This window comes from Lissotriton vulgaris, chromosome 12 (genome assembly GCF_964263255.1).
Source record: "Lissotriton vulgaris chromosome 12, aLisVul1.2, whole genome shotgun sequence".
Lineage (NCBI taxonomy): Eukaryota > Metazoa > Chordata > Amphibia > Caudata > Salamandridae > Lissotriton > Lissotriton vulgaris.
The window spans coordinates 70619034-70632737 of NC_141700.1; the positions used below are offsets into that span (position 1 = coordinate 70619034).

General features: G+C 47.0%; 1 protein-coding gene across 1 annotated transcript in view; it reads right to left on the minus strand.

Annotated features, from left to right (window-relative positions):
- Positions 1–10008: 10008 nt before the first annotated feature.
- The window catches only part of KLF16 (KLF transcription factor 16), an 88935-nt gene continuing 85239 nt past the window's right edge, over positions 10009–13704 (minus strand). The window contains exon 2 of the mRNA XM_086947167.1: positions 10009–13604. Within this exon, the coding sequence (XP_086803293.1) occupies positions 13297–13604 (308 nt within the window). The 3' untranslated portion in view covers positions 10009–13296. The remainder of the gene's footprint in view (positions 13605–13704) is intronic.

Sequence of the window (13704 nt, forward strand, 5' to 3'; positions counted from 1 at the left end):
TTTTCCCCCTCCTGGCACTACCTCCTCCTTGGACAAAGATACACTCTGTTGGCAAAAACAACTACAGCAACAGAATCTTACAAGTGCTTTGATAGCCCCTTTTTGGGTGGGGCGGTTGAATAGCACTTAAGCCTAAGGGAGCTTTGCCAAACCTCAGCAAGACAAAGACACCAATAAGAGCTCTTATGTTGGTAGCTGGTCAGTGTTGAACCTTAAAAAAATGTAGCGCCCTCCACTGGAATCTTTCCCTAGACCTGAGTCTCCAACAAGAGGGATCTGGAATGTTACTTGTGTGCGGATGTCCTGTCTGCTGGGGTTTTGAGACATTTCGTGACACCACTCAGCAGACGGCCACTCTAACTTGTCCTGAAGCCACAGTTTCTCAAAGCTGTACTGGAGTTCTGCCTACGCATTTTGGCCATTCAAAGGATAGAAAGGCCTGCATTTCTCTGAGATAGATTCTGCTGTGTACTAGCCACGTTATATCAGAACATTCACCTGAGTGACATACTCAGATAAAGTTCAAGGGAACAGATTAACATGTTTTAAATATTATGGTTTAGCCATTTCTTAAATGTAAAATGTTTACGAATATACTACACTTTATAATTATCTCCCAATTTTATGAAACTGAAAAAAGTGCAATCTTTTTTTTTATAGCCGATTTAAACGATTCAGGAAAATGGGGAGCCATAAAGGGAATGCATGGGGATCAGGTGTGGTCCCTCTTTAATGCAACTACATCCGGTCAATCTACTTAATGAAGCAGGGAAAATAATGCAGACTGTTACTGCAGCTGGGTAGCCTGTTTTGTGCAGCAGGTGCCCTATTTAATGCAGTTAAGTGCAAAATAATGCAGCTGCAGAAGAAAAGCCTGTAGCGCAGGTGTACCACACAAGGCAGCTGCAGCATCGAAGTCTTTAATGCAGCTGCACCTTTTTCATGCAGCAATATAGCCTATGCTGTTGAATGCGGCTGCATCCAAGAGTGCATATTTAATGCAGCTGCAGCAGAGAAACCTATAGTGCGGATGTACGACTTCAAGGAGCTGCAGCATCGAAGTCTTTAATGCAGCTGCACCTTTTTTATGCAGCAATATAGCCTATGCTGTTGAATGCGGCTGCATCCAAGAGTGCATATTTAATGCAGCTGCAGCAGAGAAACCTATAGTGCGGATGTACGACTTCAAGGAGCTGCAGCATCGAAGTCTTTAATGCAGCTGCACCTTTTTCATGCAGCAATATAGCCTATGCTGTTGAATGCGGCTGCATCCAAGAGTGCATATTTAATGCCGCTGCAGCAGAGAAACCTATAGTGCGGATGTACGACTTCAAGGAGCTGCAGCATGGAAGTCTTTAAAGCAGCTGCACCTTTTTCATGCAGCAATTTAGCCTATGCTGTTGAATGCGGCTACGTACAAGGTTGCATGACTGATACAGCTCCATTAGTGAAGCCACTAATGCAGTTGCAGCTAGGTAGTTTCCTTAATACAGCCTTTTTAAAAAGCAATCCAGTCCAACTGATCCACAATTGTTATTACACAAAACTACTCTTCCCCTTTATTTTCCTGCAATGTGTATCATGGGAAAACAAGAGTATTCAATGCTTCCAAGCACAACCATAACGGTCATCAAGAGCTCGTCCACAAGTTTTGCTAAATTGCACAACAAAGCTGACAGTGAGTCCAATTTAAATTTTCATGTACCTGAATCACTATTCTGTAAGGCTGTAGACATATTGAAAAACAATAGAGAATGGAGAAGAGTGGCTCACTGGTTAGAGGAGGCATACCCTGAAGCTGAGGTCAGACCCGGGACCAGGGTTCGATTCCCGACGCGGCAGGGTACTGAACCCACGATAATTCTCGCTTCGGTGCCCACTCTAAGCACGAGTTCACACTATGCAGCTCTGGGCAACAAGCTTGCTTAATCTCCACAACGCCCCCCCCCCCCCCTGCGGCGGGATGCCTGGCTTTCACCTTGGGGATGCCCAGCACGGGTGATCTCACAGGGAAAAACCAGGACGGGTTCCCAAGGCAAGCGCCGAGATGCCCAAGGGTAAAATCGAGCGCTATATAAGAACACACATACTTACGTACCTTGTGTGTTAAAGTATGAATATATCGTTATCATTAAACTGGCAGAGAACCAGTACCTGAAGGGAGATGTAGCAACAAAACTATCCTTCCTTTTAGTGCAAAATACTTAAGTTACGCTTTAAAATTTGTGGTCTGCCGTAAATCCCGGCAACAGCACATCGCAAAGTGAAAAAACCACTTGGGCGCGTCGCAGGTGAGGACTTGTCATAATGCTCATCAAATCAGATCTCTTCAGATAGCATTTGCAGGGCTTGACAATAGTCATCCATGCACAAGCAAAACACGAGGTTCTTTTCAGGTGATCATAGCTGTATCGTGTCATTTCTGTCCCTATGTACTCCGTGATTACAAACCAGTGGCAGCTGCCACCCCTGTGTGGAGAGGCGGGACAGTGCCACTCAAAACCTGCGCAGCTAGCACATTCCCGCCCCATTTGTAATCTAAAAAGCATTTTCGGTCCCAAGATCTTTAAAAGGTTTGGGGACTGGAAAGGTACCTGCTATAGACATGGTGATTTGTGGGGAGACACTGGTAATAGACATTGGTCTGTGGACTTCAAGTCCCCGGTAACAAAAGAAATTAAACCTTCCTTACATTTATAGCCAACTCTCTCCTCCTACCAAAGAAGAGAAGTGGGACAGGAAGGGATTCCCAAGTAGAGAACTCTGGGATACAAAGACCACACTGGTTCAAGCAAGCGCTAGAGAGAATGCTTAGTTAAGCTTGACCGAGCAGTGCATCACCCCAGGAGGAGGCTTCCATATCCAGGTGTTTACATGTGTCGAGCAGCAGTAACCACTTGAACATCATGCATTTACCTGCGAACACTTACAGAAATCCAGATGTTGCTTTTTTCTGTCAATGTGTGGTCTGATTAAGAAACCTTTAGGATATCTAACAGCAGGTAGTGCAAAACGACTTACATACCTGTCTGGGGCTTTCGTCACACATCACTAAAGAGAAATGAAGAACTTGTTATTCCTTTCATACTTTCAGTGAAAATCATTGAAGAAGGATGACCATTAAGAAGACGGAGGACTTCCTTATGTCTATTTAGATGAAAATCCTCGAGAACCTTCATGAAAACAATGAATGCGTAAATAGCACAACTACATATGCTACAGAAATGGAGAATGCTTGAAGCTTTACCCGGCTATGATGGTGACTAAGATAGACTGTTTTCCAGAATTGTAGCCTCATCTCAAGGGCTATCTGGGGACTTTTGGATTTTGTTTTGGAGGCAAAGAAACAGACCCGAGTGCATCAGCCAGATTCATAACAATGATGTATGCAGACTTAGTTGGTGGGAAGATGATGTAGTCTGCTTGGTCTGTAAGCTTCTTTATTCTTGATTTGTGCAGCCGTGTTCACAGCCACAAAGAAAATGTTTTATCCCCGTTTTTTTGCATTTTTTCTGTACAGAAGAGGCTGATCTACCCTCGTCACTCTTAGAAAAGTAAGATCAGCAGCAGGATCATAGTATAGTGATCACCGCAAGGAAACCAATCACTTCTTCAGTCCTGAACATGCATTGACATAGTGGGCTTTATAGAATAGGCAGCAGTGGATGCCTCTCAAGTACCCTTCACAGACTCCGATTTGGACCACTCATCTAGTGTCAATGTATTTAAGAACTCTGATGAGGCAATTTCATCCCCAGAATAACTGCAACCAGAGAGATCATGACTGACTTCTGAAATGCCCCAATATTAGAGATGGAGTATGCCAACTAAACTCAAATGTCCACTGTTGTGGCCTATATCTAAACGAATGGGCCTCAATGGGATGGGTCCATATAACCTCTTTTGCCTGCTGAACGTGGCCCAGAATGCAACAGAGTTCAATTACAGCACAAAAAAGTACACAAACAGACGGTTCCAAACAATTTCCATCGGTGAGCTGTAGAAAAACATTTTGCTGCATACCAGACATAGCTTTAAAGCTAAACTGCAGCGAGAGGTCATCACAGAGCTAATGGAATGAGGAAGCACAAGGTAGCTTCACAGAAAAGATGGAGGTACTTTTTGAAAATGCTGCACGGGACAGACAGTCCTCGCAATGAAAAAGAAAGAAAGACTCAAGAACATAAAAAGAGCCTCAAGAACACTGAAGCAGACCCCAGTCCACAAGGGTTTCAGAAAGCCAAGGAATCAGACAAAGTGCATGTTATTCTTGAGAGCGAGTGGATGGAACTACTGGCCAAAGTTCCAATGTGCAGAACCAGCTGCACACTGTTTTTCCCTCTTAAGATGCTTTTCTGACACAGTTTTTGGTCCCTGCTCCTACTGGCTGGGTAAAAAGCAGAACCAATGAACATTTAATAATAATGCAGTGATAAGCACAACACAAATGCACCTGTTCCGTGTTTTTCCGTTAAAGACGCATTTCATGAATTTATGATCTAGGTTCTCATTCAGAGATGAAGTCATATCCACCCCCTTACCACCCCCTGCCTCATTTGGAGACTGGGGGAATGTTGGCCCTCCTGAAGGTGAAGTAATTTTCACTGATGTCTTTCCTGTGACAGACCGTCGCAGTGGTCCTGGATGCAAAGTTCAGAAATGTCCCTAATTTTATTTTTGGGCAAAGAAAGTCACCCCTTCCCAAACATTGAGGGTATGTGTTTGGAACAAAGACAAGTAAGTGCCAAGTGGCCCGCCAAAACATGCTGGACCTGCTATCACTGCTCTCCTTAAGCCTTCCTGAACCAAAATGTCAAAATCTCAACATGCTAATGGTTCGCCCACCACAAACACCATTTGTTATCAAGTGCTGGACTGATGACTATGGAAGTCAGAGCACTTTGGTAAGGATTCCTAGAATTGACCGCCCATGTCAATCCATAGCCTCATTCGATAACTGACCCTGCCAAGAACACAGCCCCTTTCTAAGCCAATGATTTAGGGTATCAGAGAAGGCAATGCCAAGTCAATGCCATACATTAATGAAATGCATAGTATCCGGTTAAACGTGCTAAAGTCTTCCTTCCCAATTGTTTTAGCTAAATGATGAGAATGGTCATGGTACACTATTTTTTTAACACATGATTGTGCAGCAAGGTGGTGGCTGGAGCATGCTTTTGTGAAGAAAAACTCAGCAGGGTGGAATGTAATGGACAGGGTGCTACTAACAGGCCTTCTTTTTAATAGGCCTACAGAAGCAGAGACACTCTTAAAACGTAACTTAATGCCTGTTTCAGCTACATGATCTACATGATATATAGATGCTGCAATTCAGTCCAGCGGATACATTTTCCTCTTTAAGACCTAATAAGAGAACCTGAGACACCACAAACACCATCGCCATCCCAGAGGGCTACAAGATCGTCCGGAGGGACCGAAACGCCAACCAGATGGGAGGAGGCATCGCCATCATCCACAGGAGCACCATCCGTCTCACGACCAGCACCGACAACTCCCTGACCACCGCCGAACACCTGCATTTCCAGATCCACACCAACCCGAACACCACCCTCAGAGGCACCCTGATCTACCGACCCCCTGGACCACGCACACAATTCAGCGAGGACATCGCCGACTTCGTCAGCCCACATGCCCTCCCCTCCGCTGACTACATCCTCCTGGGAGACCTCAACTTCCATCTGGAGAACAACAACGACCGCAACACCAGCACCCTGCTCGACAACCTCACCAACCTGGGACTCAAGCAACTGGTGTCCACCCCCACCCACCTCGCCGGACACACACTCGACGCTGTCTTCTCATCCAGCAAGGACATCAACTTCAGCCACACCACAGAGCTTCAATGGACGGACCACAGCTGCGTCCACTTCACCTTCAAGAAAACAACGACCCACCACCACCAGCAACAGACCGCCCGCAGAAGCTGGAACAAGATCACAGCAGACCAGCTCGCCACCTCCCTGAGCCAGCACCCTCCTGCCAGCTCAGCGAACCCCAGCCAGGCCGCCGACAACCTCACGAAGTGGATCAGCAACTGCGCGGACGAACTCGCCCCACTGAGGACCCCGCCCAGCAGACCCGGCAGCAAGAAAGCCCCATGGTTCACCGACGAACTCAAGAGCTCCAAGAAGAACTGCTGAGCCCTCGAGAAAGTCTGGAGAAGGGAACCGACACCGGACAACAGGACCTCCTTCAAACTTGCCACCCGGAAACACCACCAGCTGATCCGCGCCGCCAAGAAAACAGCATTCAAGGACCGGTTGGACAACAACGCACACAACTGCAAGGAACTCTTCAACATCGTCAAAGAGCTTTCCAACCCCAGCGCAGGAAACAACGACATCACCCCATCGCAAGACCTCTGCAACTCCCTGGCTTCATACTTCCACAACAAGATCGCGGACATACACAACAGCTTCAACAACCAACCAACGCACACCATAACCGAACAACCACCCCCCACCACCACCCTCCACGCCTGGACCCCGATCAGCACCGAAGACACCATCCGCACGATGAACTCCATCCACTCCGGATCACCGACCGACCCCTGCCCTCACCACGTCTTCAACAAAGCCGACGCTGTCATCGCACCCCACCTGCGAGACATCATCAACACATCCCTCGACACCACCATCTTCCCCGAGAGCTGGAAACACGCCGAACTCAGCGCCCTACTCAAGAAACCAACAGCGGACCCCACCGACCTCAAGAACTACCGCCCCATCTCGCTCCTCCCGTTTCCAGCCAAAGTCATCGAGAAGACCGTCAACAAGCAGATGGCCGCTTTCCTCGAGACGAACGGATCCCTCGACCCCTCACAGTCCGGCTTCCGAGCCAACCACAGCACCGAGACCGCCCTCATCGCCGCCACCGACGACATCCGAGCCCTGATGGACAATGGAGAAACAGCGGCCCTCATCCTCCTAGACCTCTCCGCGGCATTCGACACGGTCTGCCACCGCACCCTAGTGCAGCGCCTCAGCAACGTCGGAATCCAGGACAAGGCGCTGGAGTGGATCACCTCCTTCCTCGACGGGAGAACACAGAGAGTCCGCCTACCACCGTACAAGTCAGAGGCCACCGAAGTCATCTGCGGCGTCCCCCAAGGATCATCTCTGAGCCCCACCCTCTTCAACGTCTACATGAGCCCCCTCGCGGCCATCGTACGCAAACACAACCTCAGCATAATCTCCTACGCCGACGACACCCAGCTGATCCTCTCCCTGACCAACGACCCCGCCGCCGCCAGAGCCAACCTGCACGAAGGGATGAAAGAGGTAGCCGAGTGGATGACGACCAGCCGCCTGAAACTGAACTCGGACAAGACGGAGGTCCTCATCCTGGGCCCCTCTCCCTCCGCCTGGGACGACTCCTGGTGGCCTCCCGCCCTGGGCACCGCACCCAAACCGACAGACCATGCACGCAACCTGGGCTTCATCCTGGACTCCTCCCTCTCCATGACCAGGCAAGTCAACAACGTCTCCTCGGCATGCTTCAACATCCTACGCATGCTACGGAAGATCTTCTGGTGGATCCCCACCGAGACCAGGAAGACCGTCACCCAGGCCCTCGTCACCAGCCGACTGGACTACGGCAACGCCCTCTACGCCGGGACCACCGCCAAGCTCCAGAAGAGACTCCAGCGGATCCAGAACGCCTCAGCCAGACTCATCCTCGACATCCCACGAACCAGCCACATCTCCGGACATCTGCGAGACCTTCACTGGCTCCCCGTCAACAAAAGAATCACCTTCCGCCTCCTCACCCACGCACACAAAGCCCTACACGACCAAGGCCCGAGCTACCTCAACAGCCGAGTCAACTTCTACGCTCCCAAACGCCACCTCCGATCAGCCAACCACGCCCTCGCCGCCGTCCCCCGCATCCGAAGAGCGACTACAGGAGGAAGGTCCTTCTCCCACCTGGCCGCCAAGACCTGGAACTCCCTCCCGACCGACCTGCGCCTGACCCAAGACCACCTCTCCTTCAGGAAGAAGCTGAAGACCTGGCTGTTCGAGCAGTAGCGGCTCCCCCCCCCCCCAGCGCCTTGAGACCCCACGGGTATGTAGCGCGCTTTATAAGTGTCACTGATTGATTGATTGATTGAATCAGGCATTGTGATGCGATTAAGCACTTGCTTTCTGCTGATACAGCTTTCAGGGGGATGCAAGATTTCAAAGGCGACTGCTGGAACTCCCCAGAGGTACATGACTGGAACACACTTGGATGTGTGTGGATGCAGAGAAGGTGAATCCGTCTGTGCCCCTATCTTTGGAGCTCTTGAACTACTGAAGGATCATGGAGGAAGAGTAGTAATGTATCCCACTTCTACAAGTGGTAAGACGGCTGGTTTAGTTGTGAACTGCAGCTATGAAGATTAGGCTGCTCTATGGCTTCTTCGAAGTAAAATTAGCTTCTCTGGTACAGTTTCCCACCCATTGAAGGAGGACCCATCAGAGACGGGGATGCAGAAACAAATGCGGAGATCTAATGAAAAGTATGAAGAAATGTTTGAGAGATGTTTCACCACATCTGATGTTAGCCCACGCACCACTCAACAATTCCATGTCATGTAGTTTGTATAGACATTAATGTGGCGGTCTACAAGCACTGAGCACAGGTCTGTTGTTTAGGACTTTTGGTGACACCTATGCCATACTAACTTACCCATGGGAATACCGAAAGTCTTAAGAGTTGAAGAAGCAAACCTGCAGCGGCTGACTGTTCTGGCACCTGCGGAGGAACAGACTAGTCTGCTCTGGACCCCACACCACCCACCTCAATATTAAGAAATCTGTTCCTGATCTGATGCAAAAAGGTGGCCCTTGAAAGGAGAACTGAATAAAGTATTTGTGCATAGAATAGTAAAAATTCCTGTGACTGGAACATTAATTGCTTTTTTGGCAAAACCGTGATCATCAGAGATGACCAAGAGCAGAACCATGTCCTATAGAAATCACAGCTAGGCAGATCATCCTGTAGTTAACAGCCGGCAGAAGAGAAAACCGGACCCTAAAAGAACCTACTTTTCTTTTATAGTTGCTCTTTGTGGTCTTCAGCTGGCTTCGGGGAAGGGGACCACAACCAGCACTTGCATCCCCTGGATGTTAACTGAGAGGGATATAGTGATTTAGCGTCATGATTAAACCAAAACTTTCTTATGGCGAGTACCACATTGCTTTAAGGCCTTATTCCTAACACTGCTTTTGCCAGGCACGCAAGAGGCAAAGGAGAAATACACAATTGAAATTCAAATTCCCCCAAAACACCAACACAAATCAAGGAGACAAACTTATGACCAATTAAGTGATTAAATCCTACCAAAAGCAGAACAATTTTTGTAACAGCAGTAAGAGCAGCCACCAATAAGCTGCCAGCATACCAGAGGTAGGCTAGTTGGTCTTTCAGTGTGTCAACCAGGATAAGATTAAATAGATTTACCAAAGTGACGTTACTGCTCCAATGCTTTGTACAAGGACACGAAAATGTAAAACTGCAACTTAGTCATTCTTGTCACAAATTGAGGAATCTTTCTTTAAGCAGGGAGTCTTGATTGGAAAAGAGAGACTGCCTTAACATAGCTGGCAAAAATACTCAACTGGTCAACCAACAAAAGCTGGCCATGAAATCACGCACTGCGGGAAAATGTGAAAATGGCTAGACATCCGCAAATCCTTGTTTTGACAAAGAAAAAGCATGTCAACAACATTACCCACGTTGAAAATGGTTCATATGGTGATGTGGAACCACAAAGCCAGTTTTATGTTTTATTAATTAGTAGGAAATTGACATGAAGGGGGAGGTGACATATGAGATCTGGATTTTAAAAACTGTACATTGAGACTAACCAATGGACTTCCTGGTTTAAATTCCCTGAAGCTGCCATCAAAAGGTGGTATTCTAGCCATTAAAAAGGTTTGCAACTGAAATGCCTAAAAACATGTGGTTCTGTCGAGCAGATGAAGAAATACATTGGAGGTGGTTTTGGGTTTTAACCTATTTGATATAATCACTCCTATCGCTGTTAAAAAGTGTAGAAGGAGGGATAGCCTAAGCAGATTAGTATAAAATAAGGAATGGTGTGTGAGAATAGTAAGACATAAAACATGAATAACACTGGATCTAACCCATATAAAGTTGTCCTGAAAGTTTTAAATTCAAGTGATCAATAACTACAGGGTACATGTAGTGAACAGATTTATGTGGAAGACAAATTGAAGGAATGGAGTAGACATGCTTCCACCATGGCAGACACAACCTTAGATCCCTTTTGGCTGTCACCCGCCTCCCCAACATTGGAGGTCGGTTATAAAAGAGACAATGAAGGAAAAACACAAGCCTGGCATCATTTCCACTTCAATGAAAATTAATCTTTTTTTTAACCAAGCCACATAACTAAATATTAGGGAGCCGATTACGATCTTGCCCGGAAAGTATTCCTACCGAATCGGTCCCGAAATGCTTTCCAGACGACTCCGATCGGGGGAGTTCGACCGAGTGATTTGGATGTATCCCGATGCTTCCGGATACGATTCGGTCTGACTCCCATTGACTTCAATGGGAGCCTGTGTTTCAAACACAGACACAGGCTTCCATTGAAGAAAGGGGTGGCTGGGGAAAACCTTGCTCACGGTGGAAGACACCCCATGTTGCCGGCCACACTGTGCATGGTTGGAAAGGGGGTCTCTTGAATACCCCATGGGCCCCATTTGGAGGTCCCCTGGTGAAGAGTGGCCTGCTACAGGACCCCAAAGACAGATTCCGGCAGGTGATTTGTTCTGGAAAAACCGATTCGGAAAACAAGTCCAGTGAGCTGTAAGATTCGGTGCCAAAATATTCGACCTATCCGGATGCCTTTCTGAACCGATTCGGACAGCCCTAACGCTTTCCAGGCATCGAAATTGGTCGTTAGCAAATGTGTACGATTAGGTCGGTAATAAGGGTTCTGAATTGGATTCTGCAAACCTGAATCCTATTTTAAAGCCTTCCGAACGGGATCGTAAACGACCCATAGATGTGAGAACTGGTTACCATCTAAATATCTGTATCAACGTTAAGGAAGTATATGTGCCAGGGAAAAATCTAACACATTTTTAAATTGGCCTAACAAAAGTGTATACAATAGATAAATCTTAGGCCAGGAATTATTGCAGTAGACATACAAATTCTCACTGTTTTTCTACGCTCAAGGAACATGCAATTCAAAGCTTCAACGCCAGTTCAGCAATCCTGTTTTTCTCTGGTGGACTCCGGAACATATTTACATTTAACATGGGATCCAGTGTTTTGAAACGCAGGAAGTAGCTTTGAGTCCTTTGCATCTGGCGCGTCCATGATTTCCAGATGGAATGAGCTCGTCTTCCTTTAAGCCAGGGTTTTTACCCAAATATTGAGAACATTAGAGAATAATTCTGACTGACTTCTACAAGATGCAAACCTATCAATCGGTAGAGTACATCTTTATTTTGTAAACACAGTGTGTGGTTGAGCCTCCCTAAAATCTGTCAAGTGTAAGATATACTTGCAACGAAGCCTGCACCACTACTCCCTGAAATAACTTAGTTTTTAAACAAATGTGCATAGTTTTACCAAATAAATATATATTTTTAAAGGACTCACCGCAAGGCATTATACTGCCTCCAAGAGACAAAGTCCAATTCAGACCATGCATTAAGGCCAGAAGCATCACTATATGGGGAAAATGGATGCGTTAAACACCCACTTCATCGCATGTAAAAGCAGCTTGAATGTAAAAGTAAGTTAGAAACAGCATAAGTCTGTCAGGAACATGGAATAATGTGTCATTCTTCCCCTACGTCCTACATCGCTGCCAATTATTATTAAACATACTATATTGGGACAATATGTTTGCAAATGCGTAGGCTGAGCCATTGAGTTTCCTCCACGAGAGCTTTAAGCCCACAATTTACAAAATGCTGATTCTTCTTGAGAACATTAAACAAGCCTCCTTGATCCACCCAGCTCTATTCTGTAAATTGGCATGAAAAGCATGGACAACTAGGGCAATAACCCAAAGGAGCTTTTCAAAGACTTTCCTCTGTGCAGGTGGAACTTATGCTGTCTTACCCTTGAATTATTAGGAGCGAGTCTAGCCTGCTCATTGGCAAAAGCTATTAGTCTACTACTGTCATGCAACTCAGAGGAAGAGAAGGGAGATTTCAAAGCCATCCAACATGGTTGTTACTGTCCTTAGACTCCAACATTACGTGTTCACACAGCAAACACTAGGCTCTCGCACTGTTTGCCAAGTCAACCTTCTCATGGCCCCATTTAACCAACGTAAGGGGCCGTTGAATGTTGCTACACAGTTTAAATATTTTAGCAGAACAAAGGAAAAGCCTGTATTTTAAGAAATGTAGACTTTACACAGGAATGGGAGGGTCAGACATGCACGCTGTACAGCAAGCCTATTTTACAAAGTAAATAACGGAATGCGCAACGCAAACACTACATGAGAAATGGGACTGTGGGGTGCATGGGTAGCATAAGTGGGAAGCTCCCAACAGTGGCGCAGTCACCGCTTGATGGGGACTGCAGCTGCACAACGGCAACATTACGGCAGATTCTCAATGTGAGAAACACAAGAGAAGAGTCCATTTGCTGGGCCATACCCTACGGCCAACACCTGCAAGGAAGAGGTGTCATCGAGAGGCAAGAACCCTGGACTGGAGTATCTAAGGCGGCATCTAAAAGTATTGGACAGTCTTCAGGAATAAATTAGAGGAAACAACCAAGCATTCATTTCACACTGCATTAAATAGACACCAGCAAGGGGGAAAGACATCTTCTTCAGAAGCAAGTAGGAGTCTCCCAGGATGAAGGATTATTTAAAAAAGAATGCCCTTACTCCACCAAACTGGCAGCCCATAGTACCGGTGGTGTCTTGCGAACCGTCGTATATTGTGTCAGGCTCAGAGATCATATGCAGAGCGAAGAAGGGCCTCAGGCTCACCTGCTCTACAAAAACACCACTTCAAGGCAGGCACTCTGTGGATACGTTTCTCCTCCACCCTGCGAGACCACCCCATCCCTTTAACCAAAGTCTCTTAAAAACATCAATCACCAAAAATAAAGCACTAATAACATCTTAATTTTCTAAAATTGTCCAGAGAATATCCTATTGTAAAGCTGGCAGGAGAGCTCACACCATTCGAGTCTCTATGGTTTCTTAGTCTTTTCAGATGGTGAAGCTTCATTGTGGGAAGTGGGGAAGGGAAGCACTCAAAAGTCCCCTATGGCTTTCTTACTACTCTACTGGAACTTCGCTGGGCTCGGCGCAGGGCTGGTAATGGGGCTTCCAGCCAAGCTGCAAGGGCCAGAGGTTAAAGAGCTGCAGGGTGAGGCACTCCGGCAGCCCTGCCGCTTCAGCATGGCCGGGTGAAAAGTGGGGTGTCGGCGGGCATGCTTCATCAAGTGGTCGCTGCGCATGAAACGCTTCTCACAGAGCGGGCAGCCAAACTTCTTCTCCCCCGTGTGGGTACGGTGATGGCGGGCAAGCTCATCAGATCGGGCAAACTTCTTGCTGCATTCAGGCCATGTGCATGGGAAAGGCCTTTCTCCTACAAAAGGGAAAAGGAAAAAAAACATAAGAAAATGTACAAAGTATTTGTTTTCATTCCAACAGATTAGATAACAATACTGCAAATTTTGCAATACAAG